This window comes from Manis pentadactyla, chromosome 8 (genome assembly GCF_030020395.1).
Source record: "Manis pentadactyla isolate mManPen7 chromosome 8, mManPen7.hap1, whole genome shotgun sequence".
NCBI classification, from domain to species: Eukaryota; Metazoa; Chordata; class Mammalia; order Pholidota; family Manidae; genus Manis; species Manis pentadactyla.
This window is the reverse complement of record NC_080026.1, coordinates 89,843,616-89,870,377: the sequence shown is the minus strand read 5'-3', so window position 1 is coordinate 89,870,377 and position 26,762 is coordinate 89,843,616. Positions and strand designations below refer to the sequence as shown.

The window sequence follows — 26,762 nt, the reverse complement described above, 5'->3', positions numbered from 1 at the left end:
AATTTGGATATTGCCCAACTGTTTGTTTCATAGTCCATTATTATAAGATTCTGTAATGCCTATAATTTTGTCTCCTGACAAAGTAAGTAGAGTGTGCATATATTTCAGATTTCCTGGGATGGCCTTGATATTAAATATTTTGCTTGTTGTCAAATCATGTGTCAGACAGCATATTTTAATTTTTCTTTAAAAAATATGTTTATTATATCTGTAAGTATATACATTCCCAATTTCCTAGAAAAACATTATGGGTTTTATGTGACCTTAAGAATTATTATTAAGGAGAGACTAAAAAATTATGACAAATTTTTATTTTAGTTTGTAGAATTTCATCATTCCCAATGCACATGTAATAGAATCATGATTTTTTGAGAAAGAAAACAGGATGGTTTGTTTTGTTTCTTTCAATCTAATTGATTCTAGTATTTTTAACAAGTATGAATAAAAATCCTTTGATAAGATAATAAAATTTCATAGCACCATTACTGTAATGTTCACTTTTGGGGAATGGAAATATAAATCAGCCCATATTCTCTTTTTCTTTCCTTACAAGGTTTTTAAATATAATTCAAGATGTGCATCTAATTACTGCTAATAGTGCAATCTACCAGGCCAAACACTTGCCACTGACTGTCAAGTGTCTTTCTGATGTAGCTGAAAAGGGAGTGAGAGAGAGCGAGAGGGGGAGGCGAGAGAAAGGAGAAAGAAAAAGCAATGTCCTTTGAGCAAGACTTTCTGCAGCTGTTGTGTACATTAATCCAGGGAGCAGATCTCCCAACACTAAATATAGCAAGCGTATCCTTTTACATGATAAAAAATTTTTAAATGAAAGTCTTTAACCATAGAGTCATATTATTTTAGATTTGATATCCTTTAAAAAGGAAATAGGTGCCACATATGTTCTCTGTACAAACATCGTTATTTTAATAACTGAATGTGTGGAAAATGCCAATGATATATACAACATGTTATGACTCCCTCTGTTGAGATATTTTCCCATAGGACCCAAGTAAGCTGTGATCTCTATGAGTCTCATCAATCCCCTCCAAGACCTTATATGAAGAAAACTTCATTTTTCACATAATTTTGTGCTCCATCATACATAATTAGAAAGTTATTCTTGGTTTCACTCTAAACAACAGTGACTAGGTCTCTGAAATATCCCTTTTCCATTGTCAGTGCCCTGTTATCAAAACACACTTGAGAACTTAAATATGGATATTACCTTTCTTTTTTTAGTTGACCCAGATGAAGATGTCCAACCCAGGCACTCCACTGTGATGATAATTATCCAAGGAGAACTTTTAGATGAAAGCAGAGGAGAAAAAGAAAGTTCTTCACGCCCTTGGAAATAGAGAGCAGCCGTCCATAGAGAGTGAGGAGTTAACCTTAGTTTCAGTGAAGATGGCTGTAAGAAGCTGGACAACCTGTCACCACCGGAGCCAGAGCATTTGTCAGCTCACAGGTCCCAAGTTATTTTGAGCTGTATAAACCATGTGCCTGTGAAACATTCCACCTGATTGGACAGGAGAAAACCGAGCAAAGGGATTCCACAGCAAGAGAGCACCTGTGGGTGGTGGGGGTCAATCAGTTTTTCTACCTATAGAATTTCACTTACAGCTAGAGGCCTAAATCATTTACTAATTTATGTTTGGAATAAAGACTAAATTCATTCCACCACATTCCATCTGTAGAAGAAAAATATCATTATTTTAAAAATATATCAAATTCTTGATTTTTAAGGGCCTTAATTTTAATTAATGGCAAATCTCATTTAATCACATTTTAGGAAATTTTATTATAAAAAGCCAGTATGAGGCTGCCCTCTACCATTTTAAAGCTGAGAGTTTTTCAAACTGTTTGCCCAAAGGCCAAGCAAAAGTGGAGATAACTAACACGAAAAGTTGTTAGAGCTCATAGAAAAGACGGAGGGGGAAAAAACCATCAGCCTGAGAATAAACCCAGTAACAAATTAGTTTGAACAAATGTCTTCAGAAAAAACAAATTAGAAACTGTTTAAAAGTCAGAATTATTACTGTATCATAAGTTACAACTCTTCTTCATGCACTAGTACCTAGAAAAACTTTTTTGTATGTTAGTTTGAAGGAGTCTGCACCCGATGTCTTCTTTCACAAGTATTACCAATCAATAAAAAACAATTCGTAAGCAAATCAACATCTGTTCAAAACCCTACTCTGTCAAAGTATAGATACTTTGATATTAATTTTGTACATTCTTAGAATATGAATTTGGAATAAAAAGTTAACTCCATTACAGATGAAGTGTGCTAGACATCATTAACCTTGCTAGAAGCCTGGATTTGCAAATTCAGATAAATCCCATTGATTTTTTTTTTTTTAAGGATTGTGCTTAGATTTGGATGGGATGAAATACCTTGGTTTAAATCTAGCTTTCTTAATTAAATCACATAGCTGCTTGTAGGATTTCTTTCCACTCATTCATTCAACAAATATTTACCTAATGCCTATATATACCAGACACTGGGTATAAAGAAGTGCATAAAGTATATGTAAAGTCCTGACTTTATGGAATTTCCTAAGAAATTTTTACCTTTTTTCAGTAATCTTGAGACTCCCTATTGTGTTTCTGCATTTTCTATTTCTGTATGTGCTCCAACAATTTCTTTTATTTAAAGAGAAGGTCTTCCCCCCAGAATCCCATCTGATCTTAAGGCTTAATCAATATGAGTGCTGCAAGGTCTTGGGTAGGCACATGGGAGAGTGGAACATTTTTTTGTCAGGTAGGAAATAGATATGCTACAATTTGATTTTCCAAAGTGAAATACATACACACACTGTAATCGAATACATTTCTACTTCCTGGCAAACTGTGCCATGATAATCCTACCTTTCACCCAGGTATAGAATACTGAGATGGGAGGAGACCATGCTGGAAGATAAAGGGATGGTTGAGTAGTGGAAGTAGGAATCAACAGAAAGAATTAATATAGGTTTCAAATGCAAAAAAGAGTTATAGAAGAAAGAGCCAGACTTTCTGGATACAGTAATCTTTTTCTTCTCACTTTTTCTATAACATTTTCAAATATAGATAGCATATACAATTTGTTTAGCTCTTTGAAAAAAAAGCTGGATATAAATACTGTAAATGAATAATATTCAACAGTTGTTATATGATATATGATGCATTGCTTACCATATATCAAACTTATATTCTAGATTCTAGATTTTTAAAATTAGTTTCTGTTCCCAAGTAACATAGTCCCTACCCTGCATATCATTGTAGTAAATGTAAAAACATTATACCACAAACCTACTAGATCACATTTTAATGGTTTACTGGTACAAAGAATAATTTTTAAAGCTTAAAAAAAGTGTATTTAACACAGTTAAAAAGAAATTTCATAAGTGACAAGTAAACACAGGTTACATGTCTTAAGCCTTCCCCATAAAGTTGAGTGGCCCATCCAACACATGTATTTACTGTGGTTTGAACATGATCCTGTGCTTGCCTTCAGCTGTTTTCTTAATTCAGTCACTCAACTATAGAAACAATTTACTTACATTGGGATGATCCACAGGAATGCCAAGGAATCTGGAAGAACTATGACAGGAAGTCTTCACTTGAAGGATAAGCAAACAAGAATTTCTGTACTAGCAGATATATAAAAATTTTTGTATTTGCTCTTTCTCCATATTGCTATAGATTTTAATTCTTTAAGAGAAATTGCTCATATATACCAAAGTGTCAATACATTTTGCTTAAAGTTTGTAGTTTTATATTGAGGTATCCCTTTCCAGTATTAAATGATAAGAAAATCCCTCCATACCTTATTTTTAAAGAACAGAGACATGTATCTATTTTCTAACCTTTGTTAATGAGAAAAATACATCAGAGACAAGTTCTTGACTATTCAAAACAATATATGTAAGTGGGTTATAGAGGTTCTTATACAAGGTCCACGAGACAATGTAATTGAGAAATACAATTAAATCCTTAATAAATTTCCTTTTCATCTAAGTGGTATTGGAAACACTTGCCTAAAACTAAAACTAAAAACATTAAAAAAGCTGTAAGTTCAAACTTATTTAGTCTTAAAAACCAAAAACATTAAAAAAAACTATAAACAGAATGCCTATTTTAAAACATTATCCTGAAAAGCAAATTTGTGGTTACCTGTTTCAGGAGAAGCACCATTCCTCTATCAATCAACCAGGATCATCCAAAGTCTAAATCTTACTGCCTAACTTGTGTCAGTCACAAAAGTAGCATGAAGGAAATGTGATACTGCCCTGCCAGAGTAATGAAGGGTATTTACAGGGTTCTGTGGCAGATCCAGGGACAGTCATTTAGAACAGACTGCTCTTTCAAATCAGCTTTGATAACTCAGTCTGCACGATGATCTTAGCCTGGACGGATGATGGGGGGTGGATAACGACTAAGATGATTAGGGAAATAGACTATCTTCCTCTCTCCTTAGATTAGATGAAAAGGATAATAATGATGAAATTTTACAGAATAAAGGATAAGGAATGCACAAGATGTCCACGCACAGGATGCATATAACATGTATAAATATCTTCGTATGTTACAAAACAGAGAATATGGTCAATATGCTTATTGAAGTATATATGGGGAAAAATCAATTATTGTAATATTTAATGTATGTTCCCTCAATATCTGGGTAATTAGATTAAAGTTTTACTATATTGTTTCCATGCAAACACAATATAGCTTCCTTCACTTGTGCTCTGGATATGGAGGACTTATCAAGTTTACACTTTTTAGAAAGCATTATTTCCAGCAAGAAAATCTGTTCCCAGAATTTTTTAAAAGAGCATCAATGATTAAGATTAAGTTACTGAAGCAAATCAAGGCCAATTAGTATTAACTGTAATTTTGGGGTGTGTGGTTGGTTCCCACTTCTTACCACATTAATGTAATGATTATATTAACATGCATATAAATATATCATTTCAGCAGAAATAAGTTAACATTCCTTAGCTATGTTCCAGGCACTATGCTAAGCTCTTTATGGACACTTTATTTTATGTATGTATTCAACAGTCTATGAACTAGGTATAATTCTCATTTTACAGTGAGAACCTAGGGCTTAGAAAGAGGTTAGAAACTTGCCCAAAGTCTCACAACAAGTGAGTGACTAAGTCAGAATTAAACCTATGGTTAAATATAAGTCTGTGTTCTTAACCACTGCAAATATTTAAATGTTCACATTTCTAAGGTGTTTTTGAAAAGAATTAAGGATGAAATGAATATAAAACGTACTGTCTCTTAGTATTAAAAATAGAGTTTTAAGTTTATAATTTTTCTGACCAAAACCAGCCCTAACATTGTTTTGTATGAGTAAACAAACAAAAGAGAAAATATAGAAGGAAAAAAGCAAACGCTTTCAGGTACACTCTATCTGCAATATTTTAGCCAAGGACGTGAATTGTTATGTAGACTGACTCATTAGGCATTAATGCTGAAAGGTAGGGCTTTGGAAGGTATCATCAGACTTACTTTTTTTGTTTCCATTTATGATAGTCACTTTGCTGAGACAGTTTAAGAGCTTTGTTCTTTTGAAAGTAAATTTAAATGCTTTGGTGTTATTTTTCAGTACATTAAAAGGGGTCAATAATGTTTTGCAAGTTAGGGGTAGGAAAATAGCTGTTAGAATAGTCTTTCTTCATAATGTTAGCACTGAATATCTTACATGCCAATATGCCAGGCTGTGGGTGATTCCACTCAGATTCTATTTTGGGGCAGCACAGACATCTCAGAAAGCTGCAAACAAAGTTCAGTGTCTTATGCCTGACCCAAATAATCACACCGACATTAATGGTTTGAAGGAAAGGAAGTGGGAATTAACATTACTTCAGAGTGTACTCAAAGCCTGGAGCAACCTAAGTTATCTCTTATTTAATGTTTACAGTATCCCTGTAAGGTATTGTTATTTGCATGTTTACAAGGAGGAAACTAAGGCTTAAAGAAGTGAGCTTTCCCAAAGTTGCCCAACAAGTGAACTGAGCTGTTAGATGAATTCAAATTTAGGCTTTCTAGTTTAAAATGTATTCTCTTTGCATTGGCCCCCCACTGCCTTCTCATGAAGTGTGATTATGCAGGCTAGTTCAAAAATTAGAAATCACCTAAAGGAGGAAATTCCCCATTATTTTCATATATGTAGATAGGTAAAGGGTTATTACAGTTATTACTTTGATTTTAGGGACTTGGTATTTATTTAACAGAAGCAAGAAGAGAACAGAAAAAATAGCATATGACTCAATCTAGGGCTATTTTCACAAAGAAGACTCAATAAAACTGGTTGACTGAAATAGCAAGGGCTGATACATGCTTCTGAGAAGTTATCACCTTATTGCATGAAATCTCTCATGCAATTAGTAAATGTTGAATGGAAGCAACTTGTTGCCAAGTAGGGAAGAGTAGAGAGGAAGAGCAAAGAATATAAACTACAGAAAATTCAAAAGGAATTTGTATTTTATATCCCTACCCAAGTTCACATTTTTATTTGCATGTGAATCTACCCATTTGTCATTGCCTTGTTTCGGCAAACTTGCTTATCAAATAAAGGCAGCATATATTAATGTAGGAAGACCTGGAAAACCTTCTTTGTTTCGTCTTTTCATTCATTCTGCTCATCACCCAATTGCTCTTCATTCCAAACAGAATGGATTAGTTAAAACCTAGTCTAAACAAAGCCTCCTGTTAATATCTGAGAGATCCTCTCCTTTCATCTTCTAGCCTGCAGAATGAGCTTTAGTTCAAAATGTGAATGATAATGTCAATAAAAGGGAGAAGTAAACATACAATGTCACAGAGAAGTTAAACATGAAAGTTTACCACAGTGTAAACTAAGCTGGGGATAAATCTATTTGTAGACATCTCATTGGCCTGACAATATTGTGCAAATTTCAACAAAGAATAAGAAAAGCCTTGGTATAATCATAAATATGATTATCTCAATCCTATAAAATATAAAGAATTTTTCTGGTCTCATCTGCCACTCAAATCCTTGTCTTCAAAATATTCCATCTTTATTTTAATATCCACAAACTGGTTCTTATTTTCTCTTTGCTCCCTGTCTTTGTTTACTGTTTCTTCTGATTACTATGTAATTAAACTATTAGTGGTTTCAACATTTTTTATATGCATACACTAATATTTCATTTACATATTTATGCTTTTTTCAAACTAGATCAACTACTTGAGAATCAGAGCCATAAAAAAAATTTCTCTATAGTTCACACAGTTTTAATCTCAAGACATGGCACAGAATAGATACCATGTAAACCAGGTACTTAACAACATTTGTCCATAGGTGCCAAAACAATGATGTATTTACTGTTGAGTTATCCTTAATTACCCACTCAATTTGACAAATATTTACTGAACCCTTAACATGTGCTGGGAAAGATGAAATGACCTAAGCTCTCAGCAACATTAACTGATCTAATTGTCATTAATGGCTATGTTAGTTCAACACAGAAATACTATTAAGTATCAATTCAAATGAGAAAGAGAGCTTTAAAAATGCTCTTTGTGTATCTGTAATTGAGTAAAGAACTATATGTGATTTGACTCAGTGGAAGCTCACAATTCCTGAGATAATTGATATGGGGGACCCTTGCTTTTGGAAAAGGCTTGGGGATGTTTATAGCACCCACCTTGCCCAAGAGCTCTTCCACTAAGTGCTCCATAAGAAATAATTTCATACCTTTGCATCCTTTGTTTCCTGCCCACCTTTGCACAACCTTTGTTTTATATCAGGTTCTTTCTTGATGTCCACTCCATAAAATAAGACTTTTTTTTGCTTCCTTTAAAATATTTCTTCTGAGTTTTTGATCTCAGACCCTGCTGCCCATAGCTGAAGGGCAGTTCTGTCCAGCCTCATGCCCTGGTTTTTAGAATTCCAGTTCAAGTCTGAGCTCCCTATATTCCCAGAAATAAAAGAGTACACTTAAAACACACTTAATGGCTATTTTAGTTTAACACAGAAATACTATTAAGTATCAATTCAAATGAGAAAGGGAGCTTTAAAAATGATTGACATTCTCTAAGTTAAAACAAGATTTCAACTATTTGTGACTGACTCTAAATTGCATTTCCTGAAAGACAGATAAGCCAGAATGAATTACTTAGCTCTCTGAGTGATCCTAGCTGACCCAGCCCAGTGTCCATTTCAACTAGGCTTTGTTGTGCATATATAATACATAATTTAATTTAATACAAAAACTCAAAGTATGGGTCATTATCCCCATTTTATGGAGGATGAAACTGAAAAAATTGTATGCTACTGTGGTTTTTGCAAATTCAGAGATCTGAAAAGGTCTCAGGAAGTATACCTTGAGATTGTCTAAGGTGCACTATATCATTATTCTCTTTTTATAGAGGAGGAAATTGAAGATCAAAGGAGAAGTTTGCATAAGGCCACTTAGAGCTATGATTCACACTCAGGTCTAGATTGCAGAGGCCAAGCTCTTCTCTACAACATCACACCACTGTTCAGAGGAATAAAGCTTGTTAGTAATGTGTTTACAAACCAAGCTACTGTCTTGAAGCTAGTCTTCATTATGCTTATTTCGTTCATAGGAAAATTAAGCACTAGAATGGCTATCCTACATGTAAATGTAAACCAGCTGTAAAACCCATATTGCCAAATTTACAGTATTAATTTAGTTTAATAAGAGCTATTTTGGGGAACACCCAAAATTTTATTTATCAACAAAACTGGAGCAATAAATATGTGTCAGATGAGGCAACATCCATTGAGTAACTGAGTATAGATGGCAACTAAAAAAAAAAACAACTGTTACAGATTATTTTCTATTTCTAGCTGGCAATTATAGCAAAGAATATTTTACCAAGTCTAAAGAAAACTATTTGTGAGAAACAGATTAATTCATTTTATTCATTACAATATCTAATTGCTCATGAACTTTATTTTAAAAATCATTTGTCTCAAGGTACTAAAAATTTCCTCTCTAGCTGTTATGGGAAATCTCCTAAAATAGAGACCAAGATTTTAAAAAATACTCATCTGCTCTTAAATTTTGCATGAATAGTAGGTGGAAGGAATCCAATTACTATGTTAACAAAAATAGGCAGCTGGACTGCATATTTGGTGATCATTTACTATTTTTGTTTTGGGATGGAATGATTAATAGGGTTTTATTTGATTTGATTCTCTATTTTCTATTAATTTAGAAAGATTAAGTTAGAGACTGTTGCCAGGTTCAGGGAATGTTTAGCTCAAACAACAACAAAAAACAGATAAGCATAAAAGCTATTGTAAAATCAAAACCTTAAGGCACTTTAAGCACAGAATAATGATGCACATGAATCAAATTTAAAAAGATCCATCATCCTTTTCACAAACAACTAATAATAACTAGTACAGAAAGATGAGCAATTTTAAAGTTGAGACATTAATATATGCCCTGTTTGGTTTGAACACAGAAAATTAAAAAATATATCAGTGGTAGAGTAAGATAGTAAAAGAAGAAATCAAATAAATGCTATAATTAGGCATAGAGTAATAGTATTTAGAGCTGAATTTAGACTCCATCACTTATTATTTGAGAAGCCTCCGGTTAGTTATTTAATCTCTTTGTGCCTCAGTTTCCTCTTCTGTAAAATAATGGAGAAAATAATAGTGCCTGACTCATAGGATTGCTGTGGGAATTTAGTGAGTCAATACTCTTAGAATAGCATGTGGCTCCCAGAAGTGGCCAATAAATGTTAACCACCGTTATTACCATTATCGTTATAAAAAGGTGTATTTTAAGTAAATACCTTTTAATCTGGCTTTGTGAAATCACAGGGAGTGAAGGATACACAGTCACACTGAAGCTGTAAACTCTGAGGAAAGGCCAAAGGCTCAATGGGCCACCTAGACTGATGACTCAGACACACTAGCAGTTCAGATTTCCAGACTGATTCAGTCCTTGGCTTCTCTCCTGACACTGACAAGACGAATGCCAATTAGTGCCAAGAGTGATGAGTTTTGCTGTTCATTAGAGATTCAAATCAGATCACTTACATTTTGTATAGAACACCAAGAGTGATCAAACAAGTTCAGAATCAAACCAATGACACAGAGATAAAATGCTTCATATTCTAGTTACCATGCTCCTGAACTATCTGCTTCTGATTTCTAAATTCTCAACTCATCCACTGCCAAGAGGCTAAACATAACTAAAGGATTTAAATTATAATATGATCTGACAACCTAGGTATCAAACAAGACTTCTTCAGCCAAATAAGTAAGACAGTGACAAATATCAGAGCAGTATATCCACTCTATGGTATGTGCTTTATGAGAAGAAAGTAATAATTGAAGGTGTTGGTAAATATCATATTTCTCATCTGACCTAAAAAGGGATGTCAGCCTAAGATTGGTATTCAACTTAGGTTAATGTACTATTCCTAAGGTTCAGTGATTTAGAGGGGAGAAATCTAGGGAAGTGAGGGATATTTTAGCCTTTCCATGATTCTGCATTGTTTAAGGGACTAATGTTGAATGCATATAAACACTCCAAGGCATAAGATAAAGTAGATTTAGATCTACTGAATAAATACTGCTAATGATAATGATGATGAACTAGGGCAGGTGTCAACCACAAAGAACAGTGATGTTTTAAATCCTACTATTTAAATGCTTTTATCAATTAACACTGGATTTAAAAAGAGTTTTATTATTTTTTATTAGCTGTTCCTCATCAGAGTCCAGTCAGCAGATCTGTTTCAATTATTAACTAGTTAGGGTTACATGGCAACTCAATACTGGAAAAAAATCTGAGTTGTTATTTACATAGATCACTATTCATTTTATTTATCTTCAAGTTTTGGTGAAATGTGTTCACATACATAGATGATATAATTTAGGAATCATTAGAAATTTCAGCATCTTTTACCCATCTCAGAATCAAATTCATATAAAAAAAGGTGTCTTAGCATAATTCAGTACTATTTTGATATTGTGAGTAAAGATCCTAATAAAAAAATCTATTCTGAAATCTGATCTCCAGGTAAACCTATTTTTTAAAATTTATTTTTAATAGTGGTAAAACATACATAACATAAAATTTAACATTTTAACCATTTTTTAGTATACAGATCTATGGCAGTACATATGTTCATGTAGTGCAACCATCACCACCAGAACTCCAGAACTTCTTTTCATCTTGGAAAATGAAATTCTATACCCTTTAAACAATAACTCCCCTTTCTCCTTTACCCTCAGCCTCTGGAAACTACTATTCTACTTTTTATTCTGTCCCTATGAATTTGACTACTTACAGTTCCAGGTAACCTATTATGAACATTCAAAAATGTTTTGTACTTTTGAAGAAAGCTTAGGGGAAAATTCCTTTAATTGTTCATTTCCAGTTAGTCTCTGAAATAAGACTCTGTAAGGGTTCTGTTTTGAGAGTCCACAAGAGGCCAGTTCCAGGTAGTTTGAAGTTGTGAAGGTGCTAGTACCTCAGATGGGAAGCAGGGGCCTCCAGTTTGCCATGTGATTTATGATTGGCTCTCTTACCTTGCCAGTGCCAAGGATACCTCTGCAAACTATGGCAAGAAGAATTATTTGTATGTACTGCCTTTCATGCTTTACATCTTTACACAGTTACAAACCACCATTTCCCCCACTCTTTTGAAAGTTCTAAAGAACAAGACCCAGTAAGGTTATTTCAGGGTAGCATAATCTACATTATCAAAAGGAAAGTTTATTTGTGATGAAATTCTGCTGGCTATATTTTCGTAGCATGGTTTGTCAAGAGTTCAAAGCCATTTTATAGTGCTTGTGAGCAAATACAGTGGACCCCAGCAAAGCTGAAAGCACTGGTTCCTAATTTTTTCAAGTACAAGAATGCTTTTCCAATATTAAAAAATGTTATGGATCTCCCAAGTGATGACAAATATAATATTTAATTCATTGATTTAGGCAATACATAATGACAAAAGCAACCATTCATTTGTAACTTATTGCCAACCAATTTGTTTTATTTACATTAAAACACTAATAAATAGTATGCTTATTCTGTTTTCAGATAATGCTTGATGTACACATGGATTTGCAGACCCTTTACAATTGCTTCATGGCCCTCCATGAAGGGGTTTTGCTCACAAGCTGGAAATCACTGATCTAAGAAAAAAGGAGGTTCTAGCTGCAGCTCTTTCTCACTAGCTAAATGACCTTGAACAAATCATTCTATATGCTTCAGTTGACTCATCTTTTCAGATACAGAAAAGTGAGGAAAACGGTTTGCCATCTTCAAAAGATTATAGTAACTTTAAAAATAAATAAATACATACAGCTCTTAAAGTCTAATCACTATAAAACAAAAAATCCTTTCAAAGTGATGTATAAATATGAAAAGTTTCATATTTAGGAAACACATGAAGGCATCAGCAGAGCACCTCTAACATTCTAAAAATCAAAATAGAAAATCAACATTCAATGTATGTACATTTAGGCACCTTATGAAAAGAACAGCTATCATTCCAGTGTATTCATAAGGATGTTCATAAAGAACTGTTTGAAATAGCAAAGATTTGGAAACAATATACATTTTCAAAATATGGAGATAATTATGATGTATGAAGTTTAAAAAAACAGTTTTCAGAACAAGTTTTATGATATGGTGCTGTTTTTTCCCCCCAAATTCTGGAGTATAATATTCCAAAATGTTAAATGGTTTTATCTAGGTTGTGAAATCAAGGGAGATTTTTCTCTCATATTTTTTTCTTAGCAGTACTTTTTTTAAAATTAAGGTATCATTGATATACACTCCTATGAAGGTTTCACATGAATAACAATGTGGTTACTACATTCACCCATATTATTGAGTTCCCCCCTCATACCCCATTGAAGTCCCTGTCCATCAGTGTAGTAAGATGTCACAGAGTCACTACTTGTCTTCTCTGTGCTACCCTGTCTTCCCCATCACCACCCCCATACCATGTGTACTAATCATAATACCCCTCAATCTACTTCTCCCTTCTCCTTCCCCACCCACTGTCCCCCACCCCTCCCCTTTGGTAACCATGAGTTCCTTCTTGGAGTCTGTGTGAATCTGCTGCTGTTTTGTTCCTTCAAGTTTTTCTTAGCAGTACTTTAAAAATACCTCTAATAAGGGGTGTATTTTATTTGTAAAGAGAAAGATATAGTAAAAGTGCCCTGCTAAGGCAAAATTAAAAAGCTTCAAGGACACTAGGAGAAAAAAAAAAGCAAAATTTGGCTGTAGCCTAACTGATCATAGGTATCTAACAAATATATGCGTGTAAACATAAACATAAATATGTATATTTATCTATATTTGTCTCTACATCTACATTTATATCTATATCCAAAGAGGTAATCAGAATGACAAGTAGGAAAGGGAAATCAAAGACGAATCATCAGTGTTCATTCAAGGAAGCTCTACTTGCTCTTGATGGTGGTGCTGGGAGCCCCAGGCCAACACAGTCAGACGCCGTGACCAACTATCTGCCTTGCTCCAAACCACGCTCATGCAGCAGCATTCTGCTTTCAACATGGTTTTTTGAAAACATAGATTTCCTTATAGGGAAAAAATAAGTTGATAGGAGATTTTAACATTTGGTTTGCTCTAAAGCCATCTTTTAGATTAATTAACCAATTGGAATTGCGGATGCTGTGTTAATCTCTTGGGAATTTGGTTAATGTAAGTACTTTGTTGAAGAACTGAAGCTGCTATGAAAATTTTTGAAAAACAAAATAAGTTTTTGAGTTTGGACAGCTGAAGACCAGATGGCGAAACCTGGTGATTTTATCAAGGTGAACTGCTAGATATTATAACAGTCAACTAACTGGACTTCCCTAAGAAGCAATCTTATACTTCTGTGTGTGACCTTTAGCATGAAATAAATACAAGGCAAGAGTGTCTTAGAGACCTTGCAATAAGATATTTCCACATTATGAACAATGGGGATGGCATTTTAGCTATGAGCCACATATCATTCTTAGTCTGGAATTGTATATAAACTGAGGACCAGAAAAAGTCAGTCAGTTATCCGTGATTGCAGCTGATATTTCAAACTTGAAGTTATGATTGGTGCCTTCTAGTCCAGCATATGAAATTGTTTTCCATAGCCTGTATGAAATAATATTACAGCTGTAAAGTGCCCGTATCCATGACTGTATCTCTCTTCCCTCTTTTAATAAACATTTTTTGAGTATATTCAAAGCACTCTGCTTGGCTAAGATTTTCTTCCAATCTGCTCTGTATCTCTTATAGTATGAATAAATGTTTTAACACTGAGAGTCAGGTGGAGGACAAAGTGGCTTTTTTCTAAGAATTTAGTATCTGCCAGGCACTGTTCCAGACATACTACATCTTCATTTATTATTTACTAATACCTTAGTATATGTACCATACAAGTTCTCTAATGATACCCTAAGTGGGTGAACTTCATTCTGTCAGGTCTTATTGGAGATTGTCATGAAATAAAAAACATCATTACTGAAGAACATTCATTAATCATATAATTATATAAAGCACTGAAGTGCTACTATAACTGAATAGTCTTATAGTAGTGAGTTATAAATGCTCACTCAAAATGGAGACTGGAGGCAATGTTAGTTCTCTTGTGGGATGAATCAGCAGGTAATATTCCCAAGAGAAGAGGTTTCTCTTCTCTGTTGCTACATATGTAAGCAGTCCCATAAAACTTGAAGAAAAAAAAACAGCTCACAAAAGACCACACATTGTTTGATTCTATTTATATGAAATGTCCAGAACAGGCAAATCTGTAAAAACGGAACATAGATTCGTGGTTGCCTTGTGCTCTGGGTCAGGAGGACAAGAGGAATGGTTGCTATTGGCTATGGGTTTTTGGGGGGAGGGTGATGAAGTGTTCAAGAATTGTGCAATGGTTGGAAAACTCTGTAATATATTAAAAATCACTATATTGTCCACTTTAAATAGGTGAATTGTATAGTATGTGAATTATATCTTGATACAACTGTAATTTTTAAAAAGTTCAAAGTTTCTGCTGTCTAATTCCCGATTCCTTTAGACCAACCCTGGAGACACCCTCTTAATAGCACTGGAGGGTTTTTCCATTTTGAGTTTAACTTCAAAAAACGAATAGGTAATATGAAAATGAATTCCAGCACAGAAGGTAGGAACTAACAGAAATCATGGAGAGTGATACATAAGTATCCTGACTGGGAAACTCATGTGCATAGTAAAATAAAACACTGATCTAGTTCTTTATGAAAAAACACAAAAATCCTGGTCCCCTCCAGGGTTTTGTTTGCCCTCAACCAGCTCAACCACTCTGTACTCCATCCATAAAGTAAAGCACAGTGTTGCCACCAAGTCCTATTTGTGTTATCTCTAATCTTCCCTTTTTGGCTTTGCAGTATCTCATCCATTTTTTTGTGTCACTTGGAGGTATCCTTTCCTCGTTCCTCTTCCACATGGTTTTACAAATTTTCTAGGACAGCTTACTCTAGCACTTGAGAAAACAGCACCTACATACCTGAGAGAGGCCAAATTCACAAGATAAAAGGGTAGTTCAGATGAAACTTGGGTGCAGATGGATATAAGAATACTTCCATTGTTCTCTTAATCATTAGATTCCTGGAAACACCTCTTTACCAGATAATATTAAATCTTTCAATTGTCTGGACATCCCCTTAAGAAATCTCTTGCTTTACCTGCCAAGGGGAGAAGGGCCTTACCTGGCACAAATTGCACTGGAGCTCCACAGGCTTAAGGAGGCTTCCACAGGGGCACCCGGCCCCTCACCTCACTTGCTGAGGGCAAGGAAAGCTTAAGCAGCTCTCTCTTCCTGGGCTTGCCCATCCTGCTAAATTTAGGCTGCTTCCTCACGCTGCTGCCATGGGTATCAGAGCATGTGGCTCCCCTTGGAGGAGCTATTTTCTCCTATGAGCCTCACTTGTTTGTTTCCACCTTTTCTTCCTTCTCTTCCCTCTCCCCAGGGTCGATCTATTTCATAGTAATGAATAAAGTATCTTTCAGAATTATGTTTACTCTAATCTGAATTTCTTCCTGAATTCAAGGGACCAAGGAACACTTTTTATGTAAGATTTTAGTTGTACTTTTCAGTAGCCAGATTTCCAAATCATTATCTAACAAATATTTACTAGGTTTCAACTGTGAATAAGACACTGAGTCACAGAGGATACAATGAGAACAGCAGATGTATGTTTCACTGATGTAATCTTGATAACACAGATTAATCAAACTTCCGCTGTGTTCTGTGCTCTCTGTTAAAACCTGGGAATATAAAAATCAATAAGTGAGACTCCTGGTTCTCAAAGAACTCACAAGATATTTCAACATACATTAAAGATTCAAAGAGGCAGGACTTATAAATTCTGTTGAGATTCACTTTGATATATGAATGGATTTGTTTTTTCAGTTAATCAGTAAAACTGGATTTGAGATTATTCTGTGAACATAGTACTCCGCTAGGCATTGGAGAGAATACAAAACAAATGTAACACAGGTCCCTCCCTTAGAAAGATTATAGTCTAAACAAGGAACACTTGTTCAATTGACAAATATTTAATGGATGTTTATTGTATGTGGACTACTCCACTGAGTGCATCTTAATTATTTTTTTCCCTAAAGATATTATTTTGAAAGATTTTGTACAACAAGTAACATTTTCTAATAATTTATTTCTCCTATTATTCAAACACAAAAATTTTCTAACTAGAGCTTAATATGAAACAATTATGTTTGTCCATTCTTGGGAGATATAAGGGTGAAAAGACCCATATTCCTGACCTTGAATTAGCAGTCTAGTAAGAGAGAAGACAGGTAATCGATTATGTTGTAAATGTGGAAAGTTCTACAAGAGAGAATGGCACAAGCAGGGAGGGGGCCTTCCAACTCACAACAAGGCAAGTCCATAAAGAAAGAATTGCCTGAGCTGAGTTTTGAAAATGGTAATCTCACGAGTTGAAGGAACAACATGAAAATGTGGGAGGTATGAGAGAGCGCATATTTAATAGCTTATAAAATAAAGAGAAGCAAAAATAATAAAATACCTAGGAATAAACCTAACCAAAGAAATGAAAGACCTATGCCCTGAAAACTACAAGACACTCTTAAGAGAAATTAAAGAGGATACCAACAAAACTCATCTCATGCTCTTGGCTAGGAAGAATTAATATTGTCAAAATGGCTATCCTGCCTAAAGCAGTCTACAGATTCCATGCAATCCCTATCAAAATACTAATAGTATTCTTCAATGAACTGGAAAAAATAGTTTTAAAATTCATATGGAACGACAAAAGACCCCAAATAGCCAAAGCAATCCTGAGAAGGAAGAATAAAGCAGGGAGGATCTTGTTTCCCAAGTTCAAGCTCTACTACAAAGCCACAGTAATCAAGACAATTTGGTACTGGCACAAGAACAGACCCACAGACCAGTGGAACAGAATAGAGAGTCCAGATATTAACCCAAACATATATGGTCAGTTAATATACATAAAGGAGCCATGGACATACAATGGAGAAGTGACAGCCTCTTCAACAGCTGGTGTTGGCAAAACTCGACAGCTACATGTGAGAGAATGAAACTGGATCATTGTCTAACCCCATACACAAAAGGGGTTTCCATAAATTCAAAATGGATCAAAGACCTGAATATAAGTTATGAAACCATAAAACTCTTAGAAAAAAACATAGGCAAAAATCTCTTGGACATAAACATGAGTGACTTCTTCATGAACATATCTCCCCGGGCAAGGGAAACAAAAGCAAAAATGAACAAGTGGGACTATATCAAGCTGAAAAGCTTCTGTATGGCAAAGGACACCATCAATAGAACATAAAGGTACCCTACAGTATGGGAGAATATATTCATAAATGACAGATCCAATAAAGAGTTGACATCCAAAACATATAAAGAGCTCATGCACCTCAACAAACAAAAAGAAATAATCCAATTAAAAAATGGGCACAGGATCTGAACAGACACTTCTCCAAAGAAGAAATACAGATGGCCAACAGACACATGAAAAGATGCTCCACATCGCTAATCATCAGGAAATGCAAATTAAAACCACAATGAGATATCACCTCACACCAGTAAGGATCGCCACCATCCAAACAACAAACAACAACAAATGTTGGCAAGGTTGTGGAGAAAGGGGAACCCTCCTATACTGCTGGTGGGAATATAAGTTAGTTCAACCATTGTGGAAAGCAGTATGGAGGTTCCTCACAAAACTAAAAATATACATACCATTTGACCCAGGAATTCCACTCCTAGGAATTTACCCTAATAATGCAGCAGCCCAGTTTGAATAAGACATATGCACCCCTATGTTTATCACAGCACTATTTACAATAGCCAAGAAATGGAAGCAACCTATGTGTCCATCAGTAGGTGTATGGATAAAGATGTGGTACATATACACAATGGAATGTTATTCAGCCATAAGAAGAAAACAAATCTTACCATTTGCAACAACATGGATAGAGCTAGAGGGTATTATGCTCAGTGAAATAAGCCAGGCAGAGAAAGAAAAGTATCAAATGATTTCACTCATCTGTGGAGTATAAGAACAAAGAAAAAAACTGAAGGAACAAAACAGCGGCAGACTCACGGAACCCAAGAATGGACTAACAGTTACCAAAGGGAAAGGGACTGGGGAGGATGGGTGCGAAGGGAGGGGTAAGGGGGAAAAAAAAAGGGGCATTACTATTAGCAGACATAATGTAGGGGGGGCCATGAGGAGGGCTGTACAACACAGAGAAGGAAAGTAGTGACTCTATAGCATCTTACTACGCTTATGGACAGTGAGTGTAATGGGGTATGTAGGGGGGGACTTGGTGATGGGGGAGTCTAGTAAACATAATGTTCCTAAAGTAATTGTAGATTAATGATACCAAAATAAAAAATAAAATAAAAATAAAGAGAACGTGTGATTTGGAAGATGTAGCTGCAACAAGGTTGCAGAGGACAATAAAGACTTGATTATGTATGATAGTGATTGCCTAGATAAAAAATTTTAAGGAGATATGATCAAGTTTGCATTTTAGAAAGATCATTGCAGTGGCTGTGAGTGCATAGACCAAAGAGGCAAGTCCGTAGGTAGTGTACAAGCTTTGTTCTAATTCCAGGCTGGAACTCATGGTAGTTGGAACTGACAGCGTGGCAGAAGGGATGAAGGTTTAAATAATTATGGCCACAGAATGAAGAAATCATGTCTTTATATGTTATTGGCATAATCAAACAAATTGTTTATAAACTTAGAGGATATAAATATGCAAGTGCAGTAGACAAGATGGATATGTTAAGCAGGATCTCAAGTCTCTCCTTTATATCCCCCTGAGCATTTTGCTATTCTATGGAGTCCGAGAGGTTGAAGAACCTGGAGAAGCCATTCTAGATGGTTGAAATACAGATGATGACTATCAATACAATAAGACACATCTGGATACATTCAATTTAAGATTTTTTTAAGGTGATGAAAGTGTTAATTAATCTTACTGTGGTCATCATATCACAACACGCATGTACATATGTGTATCAAATTATCACATCATACACCTTAAACTTCACAATGTTATATGTCAACTTTATACCAATAGTGCTGGAAGAAATTTTTATTCAACTTGAGCAGAATAAGACTGAGCAGATCCATTATATATTTATATCTGTGGATAGTTGGCCCTGTAGGTTCATGGTCTAGGCATGTCTTCTATGTGAACATAACTAAATTCCCCAATACTTGGAAAGAGGTCCTTAGCACCTTGTTGAGTGAAAATAGATTACAAAGCGCCAGGATCTACTGGGTAAATTTACATTGATCTCCATGTGTGTATAACATACTTTGGAGTACGGAAAATATCAGAATGATCTTCAATAAAATGTTAGCAGTGTGTTTCTCCTGGGGCGGTAAACCTAATAGTTATTTTCTTCTTTATATTTTACTGAATTGTTTAAATTATTAACAATAGGAATTAATATTTTTAAATAAAACCTATTTTAATTTTTAAAATGAGAACTTACCATATTAGACAAATTTACATTTAAAACATAAGAGGTTCATGTTAAATAAACTGTCTTATCTAGTCTATTATTAACTAAATTAGAGGATGATCAGGTGTTTCACCCTTATTATGAATTAATTCAGTGTATAATTACATTCTTAGATGATGTAGTGCTTTAAAACTTTAAAAAATGGTGTTTTCCACACTAAGAACAATTCTAACATTCACCATTCCACAGGATTTCTATTTTATTGTCAATACTATTGGAGCTTGCAGATGAGAGTGGTTTGAAAGCAGCTCTTTAGAAGTTAGCTTGTTGGGTAATGCTTCCTTCTAAAGATTGAACAGATGAAGCTGTTTTTTTAAAGTGAACAGCACACAACACTTCAATTCACCTCTTAATACCCCTATGTTTACAAAGAGTATTTTTTCTCCTTTTAAAATAAAACAGCAGCTTGAACTGTATGGCATTTTTCTTGGGCAAACATTTCTGTCATCTTAATATGGTTAAACTCTATTTAGGCAATGTGGAGGTGGCAGCTATAATTTGTCTTCTAGGAACACTCTGTCCCTCCTAGTCACCACTGCTCAACTATTCCTCGAGGCTACTGGATCTTACATTGAGACTGTAAGAATACATTTTCAAACGGTAATGAAAAGGTGTTCATAAAAATGTCTGTATTTATTTCCAGATGTAGTTATTATGATGATCTTTCACATTTTTACAAAAGAAGCATGAGTAGCAGTATACATTTTAAAAACAATTTGCAATCAATGTGTATAAAAGTTATCTGTATGCTGAGGGAAACCAACAGTTGGTTCTAGAGCACATAAGGAGTTCTATGTGTGTATGGGGGGGAATTTAATAACCTTTTTATCTCCTTAATTTTGTGGTCCTCTATGCTGCTTTTATAAGAGTTTCTAATGCTTAATTAAGAATCTGTAATATGTTGTCAGTTCTCCTTATAAAAAGTGATAATTAAATAAGATGCCCAGCAATTTTATTCTATTACTTTGAAAGTTACTGAGAAAGTATTCAATAGATGAAGATGATCATTCTAATGTCTATTCAAAGAATTAGTACTATTAATTTGACAAAGACCTGTAGTACAATTAGTACTAGTCCTGATCCTATTTGAGGGCAGGGAGTCATGCCACTTAAAAATCTACATGTACAAGTAGATTTATGTATATATTATATGTGTTTATATATATGTATATATGTATAACCTCACCCTTTGACTTGATTAAGATATATTGCTGATTTTGGTTGATGTGGAAGTTAGCACAAAGAACAAAATAAAGCCAGCTTCCCAGATTTCATATTTATGACAGCTAAATTAGAACCTTCTGAAAGGAAGGGAGCGACACACAGCAGCAATTCACCGGAGAATTCCGCTTTATTAGGGAAAGGTGCTGGGTTATATAGGAAGGGGCATGAGCTGATTGAGGTGTCACTTCTACGGGGCTGGTGGCTATTGGCTAGGTGCTGGGATTAGGGGGGCGAGGGGTGATTGGGCTTCAGGTGGCGCCGGCAGGAACCGAGGACCTGGAAGAGAAGCAGGAAGTTCGCCATCTTATGGGTGGGGGCCCTTCATTCCCCCCTTTCTCCTTTATGGGGTTGTGGACGTTGCTTTCTCTCTGACTGCTTCCTGCTGAACGGGGGCAGAGAAGGGAGTGAGGGCTTCAGGACTGGGAGGAAAGGGTTGATAGGACTCCCCACAGTAAGGACGAGTAGATGTGGACTTCTTCAGGTTGGAAATCAATGAAGGTTCCCTGTAACCATAGGTCGAGGACTTGTTGATTCTAATGGTGCCAAGAGGATATGGGTGCCAGAAGCCAGGCGTCTGCGGCCATTGTTTCCAGGAACAGTTTCCAGCAGAGACAGGGGTCCATCTCAGCGTGTGGTGAGGAGGTTATGTGAGGGTGAGGGATCTTCTGTGGCTAAAAGCTGATAGTTCCTGAGTAAAAGCTGGTTGAAAGTTTGATTAGAGATTTTACCAACTTGGGATTTGATAAACTTTACAAGGCAAGAAGAGACAGACGAGAAGAATGATTATTATAGGACCTGCAATGGGCCAAAGCCAGGTAAGGAAGGGGTTTGTTAGTATTGAAGAGAATGGGTTGGAGGAGTAATACTGTGGGTACCGGGAGTTACCCATGCAGTGAATGGTGCAAGACCAGTAGGGACATCCCCGTAGGTGTCTGGCCATCGCCTGCAACAGGCTTGTTTTTGGTCATAGAGGAAGCAGAGGTAGGGAGAATAAAGGTAGCTGCTAGTGAACACTTCGGTGGAGGGAGGAAAGTGGAGGTATAAAGGCTCGGAGCAGCCTTTCAGAGGGCAGTCTGATGTGGCAATGAGGGCAGTAATTTTTGTTTGATGCTGTGTGTAAGTCTATCTGACTTTGAATCACCATACAAAGGAGGCTGGGGTGGCAGGGAAGACAATAGGAAAAGCGAGAGAGAGCAAGAGAGCAGTAAAGGAGGAAAAAGTCATGATTCGGGTATGGATGGCAAAGGGGGTGAACGGGATTTTGGAGGAAAGAGGACAGTAAGGTCAGGAGTCTGGAGGGAGGGAGAGTCTGTAAACTTTTGTAGGTTAAGAGATCCTTTAGGTGATGTGGGGACAGAATGGTAAGGGGCGCCCCGAATGTCAGTTTATGAGCTTCCTTCTGCAAGAGCTGTCCAGCAGCTAATGCCCGTAGGCAGGGGGCCCATCCCTGAACTGTGGGGTCTAATTTCTTGGAAAGATAAGCTACTGGGGCAAAGGATGGGCTATAATGTTGGCCTAGGACTCTTAGAGCTTGACTGGACCTCTCATGAATGTATAATGAGAAGGGCTTCGACAAATCAGGAAGATGGAGAGCTGGGGCTTCTACAAGGGCTTGAAGGAGCCTAATGAAGGAGTGTTGGGGTGAGGAGGATAATGGTTCTTCAGGGGGGCCCTTGCTGAGGTCGTATAGGGGTCTTGCCCACAGGGAGAAGTTAGGGATCCATGCTCTAAAATACCCAGCCAGGCCTAGAAAGGAAAGGATTTCTGTCTTGGTTTTGGGAACGGGCAGGTCAGAGAGGAGCTGTTTTCTGTCTAAGGTAATAGACTTTCTTTGTTGAGATAGAAGGAATCCGAGGTAAGTGACAGAAGGGGAAGAGATTTGAGCTTTGACAGGGGATACCCGGTAACCTCTGGAAGCTAGAAGGTTAAGTAGGGAGGCAGTGTCAAGTTGAGACTGTTCCCACGAGGGACTGCAGAGTAGAAGATCGTCCACGTATTGTAATAAGGTGGACTCAGAGTGATCATGATGAAACTGTTTGAGGTCCTGAGCTAAGACCTGTCCAAAAATATGGGGACTATCTCGGAAGCCTTGTGGCAAAACTGTCCAAGTGAGTTGTTCAGAATGTCTTGTGTATGGGTCTGTCCAGGTGAAGGCAAAAAAATCTTGGGAGGAGGGGTCCAGAGGGATAGAAAAAAATGCATCCTTGAGATCTAGGACTGAGAAGTGGGAGGCCGAGGCAGGGATCTGCGATAAAAGGGTGTATGGATTTGGGACTAAGGGATGGATAGGGACGATAACCATGTTTATGAGGCGAAGGTCTTGGACGAGGCGGAAAGATCCGTTGGTTTTTTTAACAGCTAATATGGGGGTATTAAACGGGGAGTGAGTGGGTCTGAGGTAATTTTTGTTTAAAAGATCTTGAATGATGGGTTGAAGGCCTATGAGGGCTGAAGTGGTTAGGGGGTACTGGGCCTGACAGATATACTGAGAGGGGTCATGTAATTTGATAGAGGCAGGAGGACATAGAGCCACGGAGGGGCTTGTAATGTCCCAAACTTTGGGATTTACAGGGTGTATGAGGGCGAAACTGGAGCTTTCATTGGGTAGAGGGGGGTCATCGGCTATGAGGGCAATCAGAAAGGGAGTACTGGGGGCTGTGGGAGTGGATATAGTTATAGAAACATGGAGGAGAGAAAGGATGTCCCATCCTAGTAAGGGGATGGGACACTGGGGCATAACCAGGAAGGAGTGGGAGAAAGGTATGGGATTGTCCTGGATTGTGCATAAAAGGGGGGGGTTTAATGGGAAAATCTGTTTACCTCCTACCCCGACTATAGGAGTAATGGCAGGCGTGGTAGGGCCCCAGTATTCTCGCAAGACTGAGAAGGTGGCTCCTGTATCTAGGAGGAAGGAGATGGGGCGACCGTCTACTATTAAAGTAACCCTGGGCTCCTGTTTGGTGATGGAAATTGTCGGGCAAGAAGCCCCTGGCCCCATCAATCTTCTGCCAGCCCCACTACGGCGGGCTTAGGATGGGGGTTGTTCGTCCAACCTCCCCTTCGGGTGGTTGGGCAATCAGACCCCCAGTGGCCCTTTTTGTGGCATCTGGGGCATGGGGTGGTAGGAGATCTGGGGGAGGGGTATGCCCTTGACCAATGTCCCTCTTTTCCACACTTGAAACAAGCTCCTGGTGGGGGGCTTGTTTGTAGAAGGGCGCCCAGGTTGTGGTTTTATCAGCTGGGCCAACATTTGGAAATTGGCCTGATCAGCCTTTTGTTTACAGCGTTCTTTCTCCTCCTCCTGGTTATGGAAGACTTTAAAGGCCACTGTTAGGGTCTCAGTCTGTGGGGTAGTGGGGCCCTGTTCTAACTTTTTGAGTTTAGCTTTAATGTCGGGGTAGCTTTGAGCTAGGAAGTATGTCATAAGGACATGTCTTCCGCCAGGCATTTCTGGGTCCAGGCTGGTATACTGTAATAGGGCTTGAGTGAGTCTGTCTAAGAACTTGGAGGGAGCTTCCTCCCTCCTTTGAATTATGTCTTGGAGCTTTTGAAAATTGACTACTTTACGAGCTGCCTTTTTCAGACCTGCTATTAAGCAGCAGATGAAGATATCTCAAGAGCAGAGACCCACGGTGGTGGGGAACTGAAGGGTTCTGGCTCAATCTGTGGGGGAGAAACAGGTGATGGGGGTTAAGACGGAGGAGGCTCCTGGGACTTAGTTATGGGGGGCTGAAAGGCTCAGGCTTGATCTGCAGGGGGGGTGAGGTGGTGGAGGGGGGGAGGGGCTGTTGTAGGAGAGGAGGGGGAAGGGAGTGAACGGGAGGCTTCTGTGGGGGAGACGGCTTGCAGGCTAGGAGAACTTGGGGGGAGGCGGGGGGAGGAGGAGGCGGCGGCGGCGAGGGAGGCGGGAAGAGGAGGCGGAAAGCTTTGGTATAGGGTATCTCCTTCCATTTTTTCAGTCCCTGGCAGAAGTTAAAGAGATCGCGAGTGATGTTAGGATCAAGAGTTCCCCCTGTGGGCCATTGGTTGTTATTGTCTAGGGGGTATGTCGGCCAATCTTGGGAGCAGTATTTATGGAGAAGTTTTGGTTTTATATCAGGTGTCAGGAAGAGGGTGGCTAGATACTTGAGCAGGCATTCAAGAGGTGAACTTTCAGGGAGGGATGAGGAGGCTCCCATGGCTAAAGGACAGAGAAGGAGACAAACAGGGGAAGATGAACGGAGATCCTCAGACTGGGAGCAGACGGCAAGGAGACAAAGGGCGTCCCTGATGGTCCTTGGTGGTCTGCAGAAACTCGTATACGAGTCAGAATTTCTTAGGAAGTGTGGGTCGTCATCCAGACTTCTCTAAGAAGGCAGAGTGCCGGAGTCACAAGGAACCTAGTACTAGGAATTTTTGGTGGAAGGAATTTTCGGTGGAAGGAATGGAAGGAGGAGAGGGGGAGAAGGGAGCGTTCTCATCTGCAAAGGAGTCACCTCGTTTATGGCTGCTGGAGGAGGGGCCTGAGGGTCCGCCGCAGCCGTGAAGGCCTAAGGCGGGGAGAGTTCCCTCCTCGTTGGGGAAGAGCGGCCCACTCTGGGGGAAAACTTACCCAAAGGCCAGAGAGGACTGGTGAGTGTGAGGAGCCAGCGCCGGAAAAAGAGAACGAGGGCAAGCTGCTGCTGGTGTCGGGGGAAGACGGGGCCCAGTTGGGGTGTCCCGTCTCCCGGGTTTCGGCACCAATGAAAGGAAGGGAATGACACAGCAGCAATTCACCGGAGAATTCCACTTTATTAGGGAAAGGTGCTGGGTTATATAGGAAGGGGCATGGGGTGATTGTGGTGTCACTTCTATGGGGCTGGTGGCTCTTGGCTAGGTGCTGGGATTAGGGGGGCGAGAGGTGATTGGGGTTCAGGTGGTGCTGGCGGGAACCGAGGACCCGGAAGAGAAGCAGGAAGTTCGCCATCTTATGGGTGGGGGCCCTTCACCTTCCATCTTCAAATATCCTGCAAGACTCTTCAAAATCAGTAGCAACAGAAAGTTCAATTTGCTACCCAAAAGTTTGACTGTTATGCTCTAATAGTTGAGATTTCTCCTCTTTACTACTTTTTTTTGTTTTCTTTAAAAGAAAAACACATAGACAAAAGATTCTTTTAAGTAGAGATCCTACACTTCATACTGTATTGTTTTGGTGATGCTCATTATTAATTAGAACTTACAGAATCCTCATGTTATGATTGCTGTGTGACATAATTTAATTTAAAACAAAGTTTATCATATAGTTGTGTCTTCATTTTCAAAAACAATTTGTTTTCCCTACTGCCACAAAACAAAACAAAACAAAAAACCAGGGCATTTTGAGCACTTCCACTGTTCAGCAAGTGTAGTAACTAGAGGAATCACACTGTAATTTCAAAGGCATGAACATATCCCCACACACTGGTCAAGGACCACATTACATGTGATTTTTCAGGTTTACACCTGTTAGAATGCCAGTTGAACTGTAA

The 26,762-nt window shown here is 37.7% G+C and overlaps 1 protein-coding gene across 5 annotated transcripts in view; it reads right to left on the bottom strand.

The window, feature by feature from the left end:
• The window catches only part of MYPN (myopalladin), an 88,594-nt gene extending 72,802 nt beyond the window's left edge, over positions 1 to 15,792 (bottom strand). The window contains exon 1 of one of the 5 annotated variants that reach the window (XM_036923957.2): positions 15,710 to 15,792. Coding sequence is in view for 1 of the 5 variants with exons in the window: in XM_036923956.2 (XP_036779851.2) it covers positions 3,543 to 3,544 (2 nt within the window). In the remaining 4 variants the exon portion in view is untranslated. Of the gene's footprint in view, positions 1 to 1,225; positions 1,990 to 3,542; positions 3,560 to 4,155; positions 4,302 to 15,709 lie in introns of those variants that run through there. The other 4 variants (XM_057505912.1, XM_036923956.2, XM_036923954.2 and 1 more) reach the window with 4 other exon arrangements.
• Positions 15,793 to 26,762: the final 10,970 nt, after the last annotated feature.